This window comes from Clarias gariepinus, chromosome 3 (assembly GCF_024256425.1).
Source record: "Clarias gariepinus isolate MV-2021 ecotype Netherlands chromosome 3, CGAR_prim_01v2, whole genome shotgun sequence".
In the NCBI taxonomy this organism is placed as follows: Eukaryota; Metazoa; Chordata; class Actinopteri; order Siluriformes; family Clariidae; genus Clarias; species Clarias gariepinus.
Genome location: NC_071102.1, coordinates 19,038,625 through 19,058,347, shown reverse-complemented (window position 1 = coordinate 19,058,347; position 19,723 = coordinate 19,038,625). Strand labels below are relative to the sequence as shown.

The window sequence follows — 19,723 nt, the reverse complement described above, 5'->3', positions numbered from 1 at the left end:
GACTGGCGTAAACAACCCAGTGTGTATAATGCACAGTGAGTGAGTGTGTATAGTTGAGGAGATCAGTATTTGGGTGAACGTGAGTCTGTAATGGCTGTGAGTTCTGCTGCTCGGTGCTATGGAACTTGGAATTTGAAGCTGGTTCCCCTGTAGACATGAAAGGTTGGGGGGAGGGGTGACGTCTGTGATGCAACTGGGCTTGACAAGGTGTGAGATGTGGAAGGATGAGGTCTGTACGGCTGTGGCGTGGCAGTTCTAGCTTGTAAGTGACCTTACTGATTATGCTGCAGTGTTATAAAAGGACACATGAGTGATGTGCCAGGTTTCTGCAGCCCTTGGTGATGCGCAGGTGTCTAGTGGAGAGCCACACCCGATCTCGCCATGATATCTGTGCACAAGCGTCTTGGTGTTTTGGCATCATTGGAACTGGTTCACATCGATGTTCACGAGTCTACAGTACATTGAACAAGCAGGGTGCCCATGGCAGGACATCACAAAGGGAGCTGCTGCTTACTAAGTAGAACATCACTGCACGCTTGAAGTTTATGATAGAGCACAATGACACGCCACAGTGGTATTCGCAAAATGTTTTGTGCACTGATGACACTGAGATCGAACTATTTGAAAAGAACACGCAGCACTAATAAAGGGCACTGCACATCATCATGAAAACATAATCCCAACCATAAAGTATGGTGGAGGAAACATCATGATTTGGGCCTTCTTTGCTGCATCAGGGCGTGGTCAGCTTGCAGTCATAGAGGGGAAGATGAATTCCCAAGCTTGCCACTGGTGGCACTGGTGCAGCTGGCACGAAGGCTCAGAGCTCCACCTTCTGGATGGTAAGCTGTTCAATCGGCTCTTGTTCTCGGTAATGCTTAGCAGCAATCAAACTCACCTGCTGCATCCCTGATTGGGTGGAAGTAAATCTGTCAGGAAGGCAGGGACTGGTGCGAATACGATTTTTATTTTAAGTAGTAAAACAAGACAAATAGGATTAAGGTCAATGTGCAGGCAATTTCAAAGAATAAAGAAAGAACAGGAAATCAGAGAGATAAAGAGTAATTTGAAGGCTTGATAGTGACTGGCATAAACAACAAACAGTGTGTAATTTGCAATGTGGAGAGTGTAATTAAATACTGCGAAGTTCAGACGCCGGTGATCAGCACTACTGTCTGTGAACAATGTGTTCATATTTGGTTACACCCCAATTCTGTTCCATTTTAACAATCATTAAAATATCACTTTTAATTGATTTTCCACTTAAGATTCAAAATGTAAAACTAACTTTTATCTGGTTTATGTAAACAGATTGTGTCTCAGAGAAAACTCTCCAAAGCATTGCTGAAACAGGGCAACACAGCAGGCAAGTCTTCTATAACGGTAAGTAAACAAAGACTCACACACACACACACACACACACACACACACACACTTGCGCACACACACACACGCACACAATGACTGCAACTGTCACAATGTAATTGCACTTTGATGGTCTCGCAGGTGACAGCAGAGGAATTATCTGGGAATGATGATTATGTGGAACTTGCCTTTAGTGCCAAGAAGCTGGATGACAAGGTACGAATACTAAAGACATTTATAACACATGCATTATTTATGAACAAAGAATTTAGCATTAATGGTTTAGTAGTTAAATTGTGTCAAAGTCACTCAGGAGAATTAAACTCAATCTGTAATGAACACAGACATATTCAATAGAGAGAGACATGAAACCACTCAAACTGTCCTCCACATCCACATCCGTCTGAGTAGCTTCATCTCTGCTTTATCTCAAGTACACTTGTCCAGTTTCTCCAGTTCACATGTTTCTGTCTCAGGATTTTTTTAGCAAATCGGATCCGTTCCTAGAAATCTTCAGAGTCAACAACGATGGAACCGGATCCCTCGTGCACAGAACCGAGGTATGCTGAACACCCCCCCCCCCCCCCCCCCCCCACACACACACACACAGAGACAAACACACACACACTATACAGTGCAAAACTAAACACCAGGTTTGTGGTCAACTTTGCCTTTGTCTTTACAGACCATCATGAATAATCTAAACCCCGTGTGGAAATCGTTCAAAGTGTCTCTAAACACTCTGTGCAGTGGAGATCACGAGCGAGAGCTGAAGGTAGGACGCTGTCTCACATCCTCCGTCTGTGTTATTCAGTCGTCTCGCTGCTCTGGAGGAATTGGATACGACTAAATCCAAAAAATCTTCTGTAAATGTCCATCATTTTTACACCCTTAGCATGAGTCCCGGTTTGACTTGAACCCACCCCATGTTTACATTCTGAATGTTGCATTTTGATTCTGCTTTTATTCCAAATAGTAGTGGAATATGTTGGTCTGTGTAATCACTCCACAAGAGTAAAGTCTCCCTGGTTTTTGATAGAAAAAAATATTTTTAACCTTTAATGTTAAATCATACATTTTTTTGTTGATAATAAATATAAAAATAATTTATTAAAAACCATCAGAAACTGTCACATCAGCTTCACAGCTAACTTGTGAACCAGACTACATTTCCCATAATGCACAGATCAAATGATTAAATGAATGCCGGGGTGTGGAAAAAATCCCAACTGTGTTTAAATCATGAACCTCTTAATAATAACAAACACACTCGTACAAGGGTATTTCAGATCTCCATGTATATTCCACCTCACATGCTGAATAACACTCCATGATATACTGTATATGAGTGCATGAGTAGTTACAGATGGACTCATGTTGACTGATTCCACTTTATCTCACCTGAGGCTTTTGATAAACGCCATTGAGTCCAGCTGTACAGAGCAATTTCCTGCTTTTACTCTGATGTTTTATCTCTGAAGAGTAACGCCACGCCTCATGGCCGTTATATAAGTGACAGGGTCACGCCAGCGTGTCACGCAGCTTCAGCAGTCACATGTTCCAGGGAGACACAGCTGATATCGCGTGGCTTCTTGCGGGGTCCTCAGGGTCGGATCAGAGCAGAACGCCCGTGGCAGTTTCTCACAACAGCAATCTCCTCAGTTCCGCTGCAGGATGTGAGCCGACATCTCTCATAGCCTGCTAATTAGTTAGCATCACTTACTGCGGTGGCTAGCTGACAGTTAGCTGAGTGGAAACGACACACCGTAACAACAAAGAACTGATGCTAGAACACTTCTCTCATCTGTCTGTTCACATAGGTGTGTGCGTTTGTGCGGGTCAGAGCTCTAGCAAATTAGGATTAATACATATTTTAGGAAAAGATTTAGGCTTTGTTATAAAAATTATATAAAGAAAATGCTTTACCAGTTGTTTGCAATTACATAGTGTTATCAAATGTTTAAAAGTTAATATTTAGTTTTCAATTTACACACATCTGTTTTTAATAGTAATTTGGCATGCTGTGTGTATCATGCCCATGTCTGTAACTCGACAACTCCCATGATCCTCAGCCTACAACCTCATCCCATCATCTCCAAGGCGTGGTCGATTGGAGAAATTCTAGAACTGTAATATGTAGATGTATGTAGATCTGAGAACAGGACTTGGGTCAATCGAATAAACGCCAATTCTAAAACTGTTCTCAGAACTATTTCCATTTGCTCATATACAAAATGCAGTTCTAGAATTTGCTAGTGAGGCATGATGGTGCCTAACACCCTCCCGGCAGTGTGTGGGTTTCTGCAAGAGTGAAATTCCGTGTCCATGTATTGTCCTTTTATTGTAAGGAATGTGGAGTTAATAGGCCTTACACATGTTAGCCTTTCTCAGAGGACCTACAGAGAGCCACTGACATGGCAGGTATGGTCCATCGGCACCACCAGATTAGTAATGGAGAATACAGGGAAAGGGGTACACTGACAGTACAAAACCACTGGAGGTCTGTATGCTCAGTTTCACATTGAAACAGATCTGAACAGACCAAAACATCACGCTCTGCCTGTGGAAGAGTGGAGCCTCCTTGTTCTCCTCTTCTATGCATCTGGGATGATCTACCAAGGTGCTGCCTACAATAATGGAGTGGACAAATCAACTGTGAGTGATGTAAAGGACTGTCTGTGTCAGTCACAGTTGCCACGCTGGTCAGTCAGTTTGTTTTATTTTTCGAGCGATGTTTAGGTTCCCTGAACACTAAATGTGAACATTTTTCTGTTTGGATAACATGCCCAAGATTTGTGGGGTTATCGACTGCGCTCATGTGCACATACAAGAACCTCATGATAGGGCGTGAGACTACACCAACCAAAAGGGGAGGCACAGCATCAGCAGCCGACTTGTAGGCAACGCTGACCTCATCACTACAGACCGCATGGCAAAAAACATCCACGATGCACATATCCCCTCATTACAGAGAGTTCCAAACCAGCTGACTGGGCCAAACAAAACACATTTGAGCAGGCACGATCCAACACTGCTTACCACAAAACAAGATGTGCAATTGAGCACTCATGTGGTGTTCTAAAGAGGCAGTTTGCACACCTTAACTACTTGTTAGTCAACCCACTGGGAGTGTGCAGTATAATACTATCTCCTGCATTGTCACATCACTACCAGGTGCAGTGTACCTCTCTGTCATGACTGTAGTTATAATTTTGTTTCAAAACAAGAATGTCTTGGGGAGTTGAGCATAGTCTCAGTCAAAGGTCCCTGGTTGATATTCACATTTGTCCTGGGTGCATGTGGGCGGTGGTGCGCAGTGGCAGTCTGCTTACACTTAGCCCAAGTGCACTTAGTCATACAGATCTCAGCTTTGTTCATTTTGATTTTCCAGTAATATCCACTTTTAGGATTCCCCAGGGGGAAAGTGGATGATGGAAATCCAGAAAACAGTTAAAGGCTACTGGATTTCGGCTTTGAAAAATAGTGCTAGCGCCCTGTGAATTTGGGAGATCAAAGATAAAGTCTAAAGATCTGTGTGCAAAAGAATGGGCATTATTCTAGTGAATTACGCAGGGCATGGATGAAGGTGTTTGGTTTGTACACACACTGTGCATTCCTCAACCTACACATCAACATCCCTTTTTGTAGTTTACCATCAGAACTTAGTCTGCCCTAAGCTCACGGTCCATGAGAACTAGAGGCAGTAGGTATCTACATGCTGAGCCCTCAATAGTCAAGCTGTCCTGATTTTCACAAAGCAGAACCATGCCCGAGTGGGAGTCCTGGGAGGATGTATGCAGCCCTGTGACAAAGCCTCAGTGATATGCTCCTCTATCAGCTTGATTTGTGAACAGAGAGTAGGACTTTCCCTCTGTGGGAAGTTGCACCAGCTAGTCGGTTTTTGGTACACTCCCAGGGTTTGGACACTCTAAACTCTCTGTACACAGAAGATGGACACAGGGTAAGTTTTCTGAAGTGTATGTTGCCTTAGGGTGGGAGACTCTGACGACTTTGGTGTTAGAGGAAGGTGATAATGGTGGAGTGATGAGGTTAGTGCACGGCCTTCCAGGTCAGTGAGATCTGAGCAGATTTATGATGTCTATAGCCCAGGTGAGTGAACTGACTGAGAAACAGCACAGCATCCCAGCTTTTCAAAACTCTTGGTCAAGAGATAGAGGGAAGCTCGATTCAAATTAATTTCTAAATTTACCTGGTGAACTGCTGTGTTTCTTAAGTCAGACTTGTAAGATGGGGCGTTCTGTAATTGTGCCCCCCGCTGGGCACTGAATCAGGAGACACGTGCAACAGAGTTTTTTAACAGAAATTTTTATTAAAACAGAATTAAAAAAAAAAAAAATGTTGTCCAGGGTCATGATCCAAAAAATTATATCAAATAAATAATCAAAGTTAAAAATAAAAGTAATCAAAGTTAGAAATAATGATTTCTGCTTTAAATAATAATTTTGTGCTACAAACTTTAATAAAGCTTTTATCAAAGACTCATTTATTTGCAGCAGTTGCAGCCGAGCAACCTTTGGATTGCAATCTGCAGAAATTGGACATTTAGCTTCTTGAAGTTCCTCCCACATGTTTGATAGATTTGATAGGTTCGACTTTTGTCATACTGTTGGTTCTGGCTGCTCTGAGTGAACAGCACTGAAGTTGGATCCAATGAGGTTCTGTCATTCGACAGATCATCTCTCCAGTGTGCTTTTAATCTTTCCATTTATTGGCCAGATTTGACTTTATTCTTTTACTTTTGTCTAGAAGACCAGGGGTAGCTCAGTGTTTAGGGCATTAGACCACTGTTCAGAAGGTCCCTGGTTCAAACTCCATGGTCACGAGTTACCACTGTTGGGCTCTTGACTAAGGCGCTTAACCCTCTGCTGCTCAGATGTATAATGAGATAAAAATGTAAGTTGTTCTGGATAAGGGCATCTGCCAAATGCCTAAATGTAAAACCAGTGTTCCAGAGTTAGTTCCTGATTGTTAAAGAGGAGACTGGTGTTTTTCTTCAGGTTCTTTTTAATAAAGTTGCTTTATGAGGACCTATAAGACAAAGATCTCTAAGTCAGGTGTAGGAAAATGCAGGTCTGTGATACAGCAACATCTGCACTACCCAACCTCTGGACTGGAGTGGTCTCTCTCCGACTCTAGGGTCTCAAAAAAGACCTCAGGGGAGGAAAATTCAGACTGTTATTTATGCGTACACCACATAGCAGTTCAGAGGGTTCAGCATTCTTAAAGAAGCAGATACAGTAGCTGAGGATCGACCCGGGGCTTGTGAAGCTGTAAGCAATGGTACCTGCTGTTGAACTGTGCTGCCGTCAACCTAGACATCAATTCAGGTCAATTCAATTCAATTTTATTAGTACAGCGCTTTTAACAATTGTCATTGCCGCAAAGCAGCTTTACACAATCAAAAGAATTATTTAAGTTTGTATGGAATGTGAATGTGTATGAATCAGAATGATCAGTTTGTCCCTGGTGAACAAGCCACAGGTGACAGTGGGAAGGAAAAACTCCCTGAGATGGTAATAGGAAGAAACCTTAAGAGGAATCAGACTCAACAGGGAACCCATCCTCATCTGGGTGAAACAGAAAGCAGAAATTAATCTGCATTTATACTGTGTGTAGGGTGGGAGGCAGTTCAGCTATAACAGTTGATTTTAATTGATGTTAATATGGAGTCCAGGTAGTTATTGGAGACTCCATTGGAGATTTGTAGGAAATTCCAGACGAGATCTTCAACCAGAAGCGGGGCACCAGGATGGGTCAGACAGGTCCGGAGGGCAGAGGGAGTCTGGATCACTGGCAGCTCAGGAACGACATGTGTAGCTCGACAGAGAGAGGAAAGGAAGAGAGGGGGAGAGAACAGAAGAGGGGAGAGCAGAAGAGGAAAGATAACAGTTAAGTCTGGTCACAGTCAAATAATGTATAATGTGAATGTATATTTAGTGTAGAGTTCAAGCAGAGACTCTGGCAGGACTAACTATAACAGAATAACTAAAAGGGAGAGCCAGAGGGAAACACAGACATGAGGGGTAACTGGAATGTAAAGCAACCAATCACCTCACCGTCAACAAACCTGAGTGATCAATGAGAGTGAGGAAGACAGCATCTAAACATACCAGTTCAGATCTGCTCCTTTACCTAAGGCTAATCTTTTCACAAAACTTCTTGATTAAATAAATAGGTTTTTAGCCTAGACTTAAACACTGAGACTGTGTCTGAGTCCCGAACATTATTTGGAAGACTATTCCATAACTTCGGGGTAAGAAAAAGCTCTGCCCCCAGCTGTAGTTTTCATAATACGCGGTACTGACAAGCAGCCTGCATCCTTTGATCGAAGTAGGCGTGGCGGATCGTAAGACACTAGCGGTTCACTCAGATACTGCAGAGCGAGACCATTTAATGCTTTATATGTCAAGAGTAGTATTTTAAAATCTTTTTTAAAACAGGGTGTCACGACACGTCAAGCCACAGCCCCGTCATGATCACCTGAGAACTTCCATTCCATTTCTCCAACCACCTCTTATCTCTTACCGCCTCACTCTCCGCTCTCCACACACCTGTTCACTATCAGTCATCACCCATCATACCTATTTAAACCATGCCATGACACCACCTTGTCGCCAGATTATTGTGTGCCTTCCATAGCCCAATTCTCCAGCGTTTATTTCATGCCTTGACTCTTTGCTACCGACCACGCTTTGTTTGTTCCCGACCTCGCCATTGTCTCATGTTTTGGATTCCACGCTCACAGACTTTTGTTATCGACCTTTGGATTTTCTATAACGACTACGAATTTGGATCACGGACTTTCTCTTGTCTCTCTGGCTCTGAACCTCGCTCGCCTTCGACCACGAAAAAGCTTAGCACGACCAGCCACCAACCTGTGCGGCGTCTCCATCCGCTCGCCGGTTCTCCACGTCTCTGCAACACTGCGCGAATCGCGCTGCACACCAAGTTTCCTCACCGGCTCTTTGCACTTCCGCATTCCTGCACAGGACACACCAGACGCTCTCGCCGACTCGCGGCGCTTTCGCATTCCTCACAGGTCCACGCTGCACACAGAGCGCTCACGCGCGCTTCCGCATTCCAGCGAGACTCTGCTCACGACACAGCACAGAACTTAACCGGCACTCGGCCGGCTCAGTCTGCTACACAAGCACTACCACTAATCACAGGTCTAACTCTGCGCTTGGATCCATCACGCCCTCTAGCGCCCCGTGACAGAATAATCTGGCCAAAAAGGAATGGATCCAGCAGAGGCTGCCCGCCTGAGGGGGGCATTAGAGAGCCAAGGAACTCTCTTGGGGACACATCAGCAGGAAATCATACAGATCTCTAATACGCTTCAAACTATCACCGAAACCTTGCAAGCTCTTTCTGCTCAAATTCAGAATCAGCCACCTCCTACACCCACTCAGCCACCCCCACCCCCGGTGGTCTCTCCTGTCCATGAGCCACGCCTCCCTGCTCCGCCTACTTATGACGGGAATCCAGCCACATGTCGCTCTTTTCTGTCCCAATGCTCTCTCGTTCTGGAACTGCAAGCCACATCGTTTCCCACAGAGCGCTCTAAAGTCGCCTACATCATCACCCTCCTCTCTGGAAAGGCGAGAGAGTGGGGAACGGCACTGTGGGATGCTCAAATTCCGTGTTGCTTTACTTACAGAACTTTTACTGAGGAAATGAGGAGGGTTTTTGATCGTTCCTTCACAGGACATCAGGCGGCGAACCAAATACTTCAGTTACGCCAGGGAGCACGTTCTGTCTCCGACTATGCCATTGATTTCCGGACTTTGGCTCCCTCTTGTGACTGGGACGAAAAAGCCCTTTTTGACTGCTTCCTCCATGGGCTTTCAGATTCAGTTAAAGACGAGCTCGCGGCTCGTGAACTCCCCTCGGATCTGCAGGGACTCATTGATCTAGCAACACGCATTGACGCCCGCAAGCGGGTTCGCCGATCTGAGCGGCAGCCCTGTCACACACCATGCACCCCTGCACCGGCCTTGATCACCCCCGAGGCACCCCCCGAACCCATGCAGATAGGCCGCGCCCGCATTTCACCCAAGGAACGCCAGCGCCGCCGAGACGACGGCGCCTGCTTCTATTGCGGCCAGACCGGTCACGCTGTACGATCCTGCCCACTAAAAGGTCAGGCCCCCCCGTAATTCTGGGGATGCAGGAGGGGCCAGCTTCCCGTTTGTCCCCGGACCAGCGATCATGTTTTTCAGTGACCTTGACTCATGGTGACCGATCCTATGCCACTTATGCTCTAGTGGACTCCGGGGCGGACCAGAACTTAATTTCCTCCTCCATTGTCTCCGAGTTTCGAATTCCTCTCTCACCCCTACACCAACCTTTCACTGTCCAGGCCCTTGATGGTAGTAGTCTAACTCCCATTACTCATTGCACTGTCCCCATTACCCTACAGTTCTCAGGCAATCACATTGAAACCATTAAATTTCTAATCATTCAGAACGCTCATGCACCCATTGTGCTGGGGCTCCCTTGGCTAAGGTTACATAACCCCCACATTGATTGGATAAGAAGGAGCATCCTTGATTGGAGTCCTACCTGTCTCTCCTCATGTTTACACTCCGCTTTCACGGGCCGGACCACGCCTTCGTCACGAGAGGAGATCCCTGATTTAACTAAGGTCCCGTCTGAGTACCACAACCTGCGACAAGTATTCAGCAAATCACGGGCCGTATCCTTACCACCTCACCGCCCCTACGACTGTGCGATTGACCTCCTTCCCGGCACCGCCCCACCCAAGGGGCGACTCTACTCCCTTTCTCGGCCAGAAAGAGAGGCCATGGAACATTACATTAATGAATCGCTTACAGCAGGGATTATCCGCCCATCATCCTCACCGGCGGGGGCGGGGTTCTTCTTCGTTGAAAAGAAGGACAAGTCCCTCAGGCCCTGTATCGATTATAGAGGTTTAAATGAGGTCACGATAAAGAACCGCTACCCTCTCCCACTGATGTCATCCGCGTTCGAACTCCTCCAGGATGCCCGTGTCTTCACCAAACTAGATTTACGGAACGCCTATCACCTTGTCAGGATACGGGAAGGCGATGAGTGGAAGACTGCCTTCAACACACCCACGGGGCATTACGAATATCTTGTTGTTCCATTTGGTTTGACCAATGCACCAGCAGTGTTCCAGGCCCTCATTAATGACGTTCTTAGGGATTTCCTCAACGTTTTTGTCTTTGCATATCTGGATGATATCCTCATTTTTTCACGCTCTACAAAGGAACACAAATGTCACGTACGCCAGGTCCTGCAACGGCTGTTAGAAAATAAGCTGTACGTCAAAGCAGAGAAATGTGAGTTCCATTGTACCTCCACCTCCTTTCTGGGTTACTCCATCTCCCCGGCAGGCATCCAGATGGACCCCACCAAAGTCAAGGCGGTCACCGACTGGCCATCACCATCCTCAAGACGCGAACTCCAACGTTTCTTGGGGTTCGCTAACTTTTATCGTCGCTTCATTCGAAGCTATAGCTCAGTGGCGACCCCACTTACTGCACTCACCTCATCAAAAACTCCGTTCCGATGGAACTCACTGGCCGATAAGGCCTTCAAGGAACTTAAGCGGCGCTTCACCACGGCCCCAGTTCTCATTTTTCCAGACCCTTCCCTCCAGTTTGTTGTGGAGGTAGACGCATCCGAGACAGGCGTAGGGGCTGTCCTGTCACAGAGAGCTTTGGAGGATAACAAGCTTCATCCCTGCTGCTTTTTCTCCCGCCGCCTTACACCACCTGAACGGAACTATGGCATTGGGGATCGTGAGCTTTTGGCGGTCAAACTGGCCCTCGAGGAGTGGAGACATTGGTTGGAGGGAGCAAAACACCCCTTCCTTGTCTGGACCGACCATCGGAACCTTGAATATTTAAAGACGGCGAAGAGACTGAATTCACGCCAGGCGCGATGGTCGCTGTTCTTCTCCCGCTTCCAGTTTACGTTGTCGTATCGCCCGGGTTCCAAGAACGTCAAGCCCGATGCCCTCTCCCGACAGTTTTCCACTCCCCAGGACATGACTATGCCGGAGACAATCCTTCCCCCTCATTGCCTCGTGGCAGCGACCCGACTTGAGGTGGAGCACCTCGTCCAACATACCCTTGAACGAGAACCAGGCCCAAGCACTGTTCCCCCCAACAAACTCTTTGTTCCCACTTCTGTGCGCCCCCAGGTCTTGGACTGGGCCCATAGTTCCAGATTGGCGTGCCACCCCGGGGTGACACGCACCCTCTTCCTCCTACACCAACGCTTCTGGTGGCCCACCATCAAGGAAGACGTCAAGAGCTTTGTGGCGTCCTGTGACAGCTGTTCCAGGAATAAGAGTTCTAACCGACCCCCCGAGGGTCTACTTAGACCTCTCCCCATTCCCCACCGTCCCTGGTCCCACATATCCATTGATTTTGTCACAGGACTACCACCATCACAGAATAACACCTGCATCCTAACTATCGTGGATCGTTTTTCTAAGGCAGCTCATTTTATTCCACTACCCAAGCTTCCGTCCGCCAAGGAAACGGCTGAACTCCTGGTTAACCACGTCTTTCGACTCCACGGACTCCCCATTGACATTGTCTCTGACAGGGGTCCCCAGTTCTCCGCCCGGTTCTGGAAGGCTTTTTGCAACCTCATTGGTGCCACCCCCAGTCTCTCATCCGGTTTTCACCCCCAAACTAATGGCCAAACAGAACGAATGAACCAGGAACTAGAGAAATCACTAAGGTGCATGTCCTCCCGGGACCCATCCTCCTGGAGCCGCTTCCTCCCCTGGGTGGAGTATGCCCACAACACACTCCCTACTTCTTCCACAGGCATGTCCCCTTTCCACTGCTGTCTGGGTTATCAACCACCCCTCTTTCCGGCCCAAGAAGAGGAGGTAGCTGTCCCATCAGCACTAACATTCGTCCGTCGCTGCAAAAGGACATGGCAACGTGCCCGCAACCAGCTGCTACGCACTGTAAGCATGTTCCAGCGTCAGGCTAACCGTCACAGGTCGTCAGCGCCCCGGTATCGCATCGGTCAAAGGGTCATGCTGTCCACACGTGATCTTCCCCTTAAGACCACTTCAAGAAAGCTCTCTCCAAGGTTTGTCGGCCCCTTCACAATCAACCGCATCATTAACCCATGCTCTGTCCGACTCTCTCTACCCCTCTCCATGCGTCGAATTAACCCCACCTTCCATGTGTCCCAGATTCGCCGCCTGGTCCCTTGCCCGCTATCCACACCCCCCCAGCCTCCCCCACCCCCCCGACTAATTGATGGGGACGAAGCCTTTACGGTCCGCAGGCTTCTCAAGTCTCGCCGCCGCGGACGTGGCCTCCAGTACTTGGTAGACTGGGAGGGTTACGGCCCCGAGGAGAGAAGCTGGGTACCCGCTAGATTCATTCTAGATCGTTCTCTAATCACCAATTTCCACAGACTACACCCCGAGGCACCCGCAAGAACGCCTGGAGGCGTTCATAGGGGGGAGGGTACTGTCACGACACGTCAAGCCACAGCCCCGTCATGATCACCTGAGAACTTCCATTCCATTTCTCCAACCACCTCTTATCTCTTACCGCCTCACTCTCCGCTCTCCACACACCTGTTCACTATCAGTCATCACCCATCATACCTATTTAAACCATGCCATGACACCACCTTGTCGCCAGATTATTGTGTGCCTTCCATAGCCCAATTCTCCAGCGTTTATTTCATGCCTTGACTCTTTGCTACCGACCACGCTTTGTTTGTTCCCGACCTCGCCATTGTCTCATGTTTTGGATTCCACGCTCACAGACTTTTGTTATCGACCTTTGGATTTTCTATAACGACTACGAATTTGGATCACGGACTTTCTCTTGTCTCTCTGGCTCTGAACCTCGCTCGCCTTCGACCACGAAAAAGCTTAGCACGACCAGCCACCAACCTGTGCGGCGTCTCCATCCGCTCGCCGGTTCTCCACGTCTCTGCAACACTGCGCGAATCGCGCTGCACACCAAGTTTCCTCACCGGCTCTTTGCACTTCCGCATTCCTGCACAGGACACACCAGACGCTCTCGCCGACTCGCGGCGCTTTCGCATTCCTCACAGGTCCACGCTGCACACAGAGCGCTCACGCGCGCTTCCGCATTCCAGCGAGACTCTGCTCACGACACAGCACAGAACTTAACCGGCACTCGGCCGGCTCAGTCTGCTACACAAGCACTACCACTAATCACAGGTCTAACTCTGCGCTTGGATCCATCACGCCCTCTAGCGCCCCGTGACACAGGGAGCCAATGGAGTGAAGATAAGATAGCGGTGATGTGCTCGTATCTACATCGGCTTGATTAGACGAATTTGTCTTATTATATTGACTTAAATGATTTATATTATATAGGAATTTGTATACAGGACCGGTAAAAAGTTTGGACACACCAGTTCAACGTTGTTTTGTTTAGTGATTTATTTTCAAAATTTTAACAGTCTACTTTTTAAAATTAACAGTACTGGAGATTTTAAAACTAAGAAATACCACAGGAAAGCAAGACCAAAACTTGCCTCTGCTGTAGTGTTAATTTCGTCAACAATAATGACGGAAAATATTAATTGAGGACCTTTTTCCCTGTGAATAAGATGAGACAATGATGAGACGATGACGAGTCGTTTCTAACAGTCGTTGAACAGTGACAGTGACGAAATCAGCATACAATATTTTTGATGAAAAAAGATGAGACTAAAATGTGATTAAAAAAAACTAATAGTGATAAAGTAATAAAACATCTGTCTTTATTTTCGGCAACATGTAATTTTCTGTCCACTGCGATGTTCATTCATTACGGCATGAGCTGCGGTGTTTCCCAGGTCACGGCGCGGCAGCGTATCAGGAGGAGTTTTTGCACACAGTTACGGGATGTTACAAGCTCAGTCATCTTTAACTCTTCATCATCAGGAGACGATATTTGGACTAAAAGTAGACTAAAATGTCCTGACTTTAGTCGATAAACATAGGATGAGATTGACTAAATACAATAATAACTAACATTTATCCCGGGACTAAGACTAAAATTAAAAATAGCTGACAGAATTAACACTGCTGCAGAGGAGTAGTTCATTTAGAGTCACCAACTTCAGAAATCACCAATTAACAACCAGCACCTCAGATTAGAGCCGTTATGAAGCTTTACAGAGCAGAAGTAACAGATACACATCTCAATATCGACTGGTGAATCTCCAGGGGAGATTATTACAGAGTTATGCGCCTTGAGAAGAAATAAACTTCAGGAAAGACCATGGAGTTAGAAGGGGTGTGCAAACTTTTGACTGGTAGTGTACAAATATACGTCAGTGCTCTAAATTCAGTTTTTATATTTTCTAGTTAAGAATCTAACAGCTTTTAAATTTCCAAGTGTTGTTTGCTTGTTTTAAGACGATGGAGAGCCGAATAGAACCAGACCTGATTATGCATTCAGTGATTCAGTGTTACTGTAATTCTCGCTCTCTTGGCAGGACGAGTGTCATGTTCTAACACTCAGATTACTAAACCTAAGCCAAACCTTAAACTAGTTAATTCTAAGCCCTGAGAGATCCAGGGCTACTCTCACTGAATCACAGTCTGTTCATTAACTGCTTTTCACTCTGGAGCTGACGAGGGTTAAGTTGATGTAAAAATTCGCATATTATTTATTTACACGCATCAGATCCGATTCAGAGCCCAGGCCTGTTAAATGCACATCACTCACAGGCCGTGTAAATCATCCTCAGGCCTGGGGTTCGAGTGCCTGATTGCCATGGTGTGCTCGGGAGCGCGCTGACGAGCGACTCGAGTGCCTATTGACTCACTGAGTCAGCGAGCTGATTGACCCAGAATGCTTTTGCGCGGTCTCCTGAGTACCAACACCGTGATCGAGTGCAAGTGCCAACCAGGTGTTTTTAAGGGAGTCAGTCATAAATAAAGATGAGCATTCGGCTTTAATATGTATGAGCTGTTGACGCAGCATGTTCTGAAAGCTGTGAGGTCACCTCAGTGTTGACACTGATTTCATTTCAAGATGTGATGTGATCTCTGTGTTCAAGTTTTAATTAAAACACTGTTCGAGTGGTTCAGCTGGGAAGCCTGTCATACAGGGATTACACGTTTGGATCCTGATGAAGCTGCGAGTAAAATCGCTCATGCCCTGCGCTCTGTTCTGTTCAGTTTAATTCACTTTTATCTTTATAATGCTGTTAACAATGCGGCTTTATGGAAATTTCTAATAAAAGGGTTATATTTATTGAATTACATTTTTATCCTGACTGAGAAAGCCGGAGGAAACGGTCCTGACATGACATCAGGAAGGAACTGTGAAAGGAACTGTATTTAAAAAGGAACCTGTCCTCGTCTCATCCTTATAAGAAGTCAAAAAGTGCAACTGTGAAACCAGAACATTTATTATAAAGTTTTATTTTATTATTGAAGTTATGACCTGTTTACTGTGTGGCCCTCAGGAAAATCTTCACAAAAGGCTTGACTACAGGAATAAATACTCAGTCTAGACTCAACGCGGAGACTCTTAGCTTCAATGCTCAGGGTGGGACAGAAGTGTCTTTCTTGTCTGTCACAGTCAGTACGTTTACATGATGGTATGTTAGTCCGGCTAAAACATGACTTTTAAAATAGATAACGCGTTTGGGAGTCGAGCTGCTTATGCACGTTATGCATCAATCAATTCAAAGCAGTTTAACAGAATCAAATTTATGGAAATATGCATGAAATGTGAGAGAAGAGAATTAAAGCAGACAGTCGACACTCTCTGAGGAGCTGAAATAGATAATATCGCCTCCTATACAGTGAGTCCCCTATATACAAACATTCGAGTTATGAACTTGCGTTCACGCATGATCAGTTGTGGAAGTTAGATCACGTGTCCAGGGTACGTTGTGCGGAATGTCCGGAAGCGAGCGTAAAAGCAGCGGTGATAAAGCTGGTACTGCTGAGAAGTGCAGAACAATAACCATGGAGATGAAAGTGAAAATAATTGAAAGAGAAAATGATAGGAATTATTCAACTATTGGCACAATACTAAAGAACACTGTACTGTAATATACTGTGTACAGCCAGGTGTCTTAGTGTCCTAGTATCTACACTATGTTTGTGGGACATGGGCTCCCGGGACAGAACTCATTCATATATAGGGGACTAACTGCAGGAGTCAGGCATACTTCTGTCAAGCTTTTATTGTCACTGACTTGACCTTAGGAGCTAGAAACGTAAATTAACAGCATAAATTAACAAATCTAACTAGCTAACTGAGAAACCAAATTAGCTGATTGGCTAAGACAAGACAGATTGACATTTTTAAATGAACAGAAAAATCTAAGTTCTATACAAAAGAGACAACATAACATGCACATGCAAATGTAAAAACAAGAGCGACAGAGGGACAACATGACACGTTTCAGTACTTCATGGTGATGAGGTAATGAGATAATGAGTCGAGGTAGTGGGAGGAGAAACAGTAAACATTCCTTGTAAGTAGCTGCTAAGATAAAATATAGTTTTGTGCAAATAACAAGTAATAAATATGGTGCAAAAGAACAGATACAGGTTGGTGTAAACAAGAGTTAGATGGTTGTTGATCAGTGTGTTTGCGTGTGCGATGTTTATCAGGTCAGTCTCAGTCAGTAAAGTTAGTAAATTAATGCCCATGTATATGCCTGCATACTGGGACAGGGACAGCAGTCCAGTTAAATCGAGCTCTAACCACATCTTCACTGTGCATGTACACATCACCAATCTACGACACTGGACTTGTGTGAAAGAGACAATTAGGTTAAACCAAATTAAGAAGAAAATCTCATTGTGATTCACTTGTGATATCGCTGTACTGGTTGGACTGGTGCTGGATTACAGAGGTGTAATAATGAGCCACCTTCTAGTGTCAGATGTTAAACGTTGATTCTGCAGCTGAGACTTTCAGTATTCAAGTTCACGTTCTTCAGTAGAGCCGTAGCTGTAGTCCAGCAACCGGTATGTCTGCAACAACATCAGGGAGGGATGTTCCACCTCAGGCTCTGTGGCATCCAGAACCACCTCGAGCTGAGTGACAGGGCGGGGCTGGGGGTGACTGACAGGTAAAAACACTGACCTGGGCATGCACGTTACTGACAGTTGAGGGTGTGACCTCAGATAACCTGTGTCAAAGTGATGTAAATTACAAAGTCTGCATCATGCACATGAGTAAATGTCCAGGCTACGTTTATTACTCCTGTTCCACATCCCAAGGCCTTGTGTTCAATTTCATTGTGTCTAGTGATCACGTTGTTAAACTGGAGAAGTTTGTTGCTGGTTACACACTTATGAATTTATTGAGTTTGATACAGACTCGCACCGCTAAACTCGCTCTCATTCATATTTGTAAGATTTTTCGCCAAGTGTTAATTTATCCGCTGGGAGCGAATCAGACATAAAAAGATAATGGATCTCTGGCCTGGGAAGAATGGAGCTTTTACTCGGCTGAAAAGTCAACCACAGCATCTTTGTATTAATATTTTACATGGCCTTCAAATTTTGATTACCCCCTACTAATGTCTCTGCATTAATGATTCATAAACAGTGAGACTACACAGTGCAGTCTTCCTGCATGACACACACACACACACACACACACACACACACACACACACACAGGAGATACCCAGTGATTAGTTCTTAGATCTGTACTTCTTGATAGGCTCTATGTTAATGTTTATTAATTTATTGAAATAATTTCATTCTGCGTTGCTGATATCAGCTCGCACATCGAACCGTCTCGCGTTGGCATGTTGTGAGAGGTGGCTGCATATTAACAGGCTGTTTTTCCTCTCGCTTGCTCGGTGAGCTGAGTGCATGTGCGTGTAAGTGTGTGTGTGTGTGTGTGTGTGTGTATGCGTGGGTAACACTGATCAGCCTTAACATTTAAACCACATGCCTGATATTGTGTAGGTTTCTCTGGTGCTGCCTGAACACCTCTGAGCATTCGCTGTCTGGACTCTCCATGCCTCTGAGGGTGCTTTTACATTACGGGTCCAGGCACAGACCCCGGTACGCTTCACTTGACCGTTCTGTAGGTTTTTGAACGAATTGTGCGAGAGTCCATTTAAAAAGGAAACTCCTTCACTTGGGGTAACGACTCGCTCCCTACCCGGAGTAGACAATCCATCGGTTTCCTGCTGAAAATCATGGCCACACATTTCGAGGTGTTGATCCTCATCCTTGCCCTTTCACACTCAGCTGCAAACCGATCCAGCAAGCGCTGCAGGTCACAGACTGATGATGACATCAGGACCACATCATCTGCAAAAAGCAGCGATGCAATCCTTAGCCCACCAAATTGGATACCCACTCATCCACGGCTGCGCCTTGATAGCCTGTCCATGAAAATCACAAACAGGATTGGTGACATGGCAAAGCCCTGGTGGAGGCCAACACCTACTGGAAACAATTCTGATTTACTGCCAAGAATCCGAACACAGCTTTCACTTTGGGTGTAAAGGAATTGGATGGGCCTGGAAAGTGACCCCTTTACCCTATACTCCCAAAGTACCTCCCACAGAAAATCCAGAGGGACCCGATCATATGCCTTCTCCATATCCAGAAAAAAAACATGTAGACTGAATAGGCATATTCTCAAGCCCCCTCCAGCACCTTAAAGTACACTTACCCAGTGAGGCTGAGTAGTGTAATGCCCTGTAGTTGTTGGCACACACCCTCTTTTTAAAAAGGGGAACCACTATCCCAGTTTGCCACTTCTTAGGCTCTGTCTCAGACTTCCACGTAGTGTTAAAGAGGAGTGTCAACTAAGACAGCCCCTCAACACACAGAGACTTCAGCACTTCCGGACAGATCTCATCAATTCAGATCTCATCAAGATCTCATCAATTCTCTTCGCCACCGTGTACTTGTTTGACTACCACAGTGACCTTGCCCAGCAAGATCAAAGCCAACCTGCTGTCCTTCAAGCCCGCCGGTACCTTCCTTTTTCAGTTTGACAGCTTCCCTAACCACAGGTGTCCACCATGCTGTTCGAGGGTAACCGCCCCTTGAGGCATTTAGAACCTTATGACCACAGCTTACAGCTGCAACTTTAGCAATAGAAACTTTGAACAGTGACCATTCTAAATTTCAATGTCCCTAGGGATGCTGGAAAAGCTCAGCTGGAGGTGGGAGTTGAAGGCCTCTTGGACAGGGGCCTCCCCTAGACGTTCCCAAGTCACCCACACTACACGTTTGGGCTTACCAGGTCTACAAGTAGTGATACTACAATATAAATTTGACCCAAGATTTTATTCCCTTATTCATTTAGTTGTGAATTTTATTTTATTTATATATTATTATTTT

At 45.8% G+C, this 19,723-nt stretch overlaps 1 protein-coding gene across 2 annotated transcripts in view; it reads left to right on the top strand.

Annotated features, from left to right (window-relative positions):
• cpne4b (copine IVb) overlaps positions 1 to 19,723 on the top strand; it is a 55,216-nt gene that overhangs the window by 9,032 nt on the left and 26,461 nt on the right. For both annotated transcript variants that reach the window (XM_053491849.1, XM_053491850.1), the window contains 4 exons: positions 1,312 to 1,383; positions 1,507 to 1,581; positions 1,842 to 1,925; positions 2,051 to 2,140. In XM_053491849.1, the coding sequence (XP_053347824.1) occupies positions 1,312 to 1,383; positions 1,507 to 1,581; positions 1,842 to 1,925; positions 2,051 to 2,140 (321 nt within the window). The remainder of the gene's footprint in view (positions 1 to 1,311; positions 1,384 to 1,506; positions 1,582 to 1,841; positions 1,926 to 2,050; positions 2,141 to 19,723) is intronic.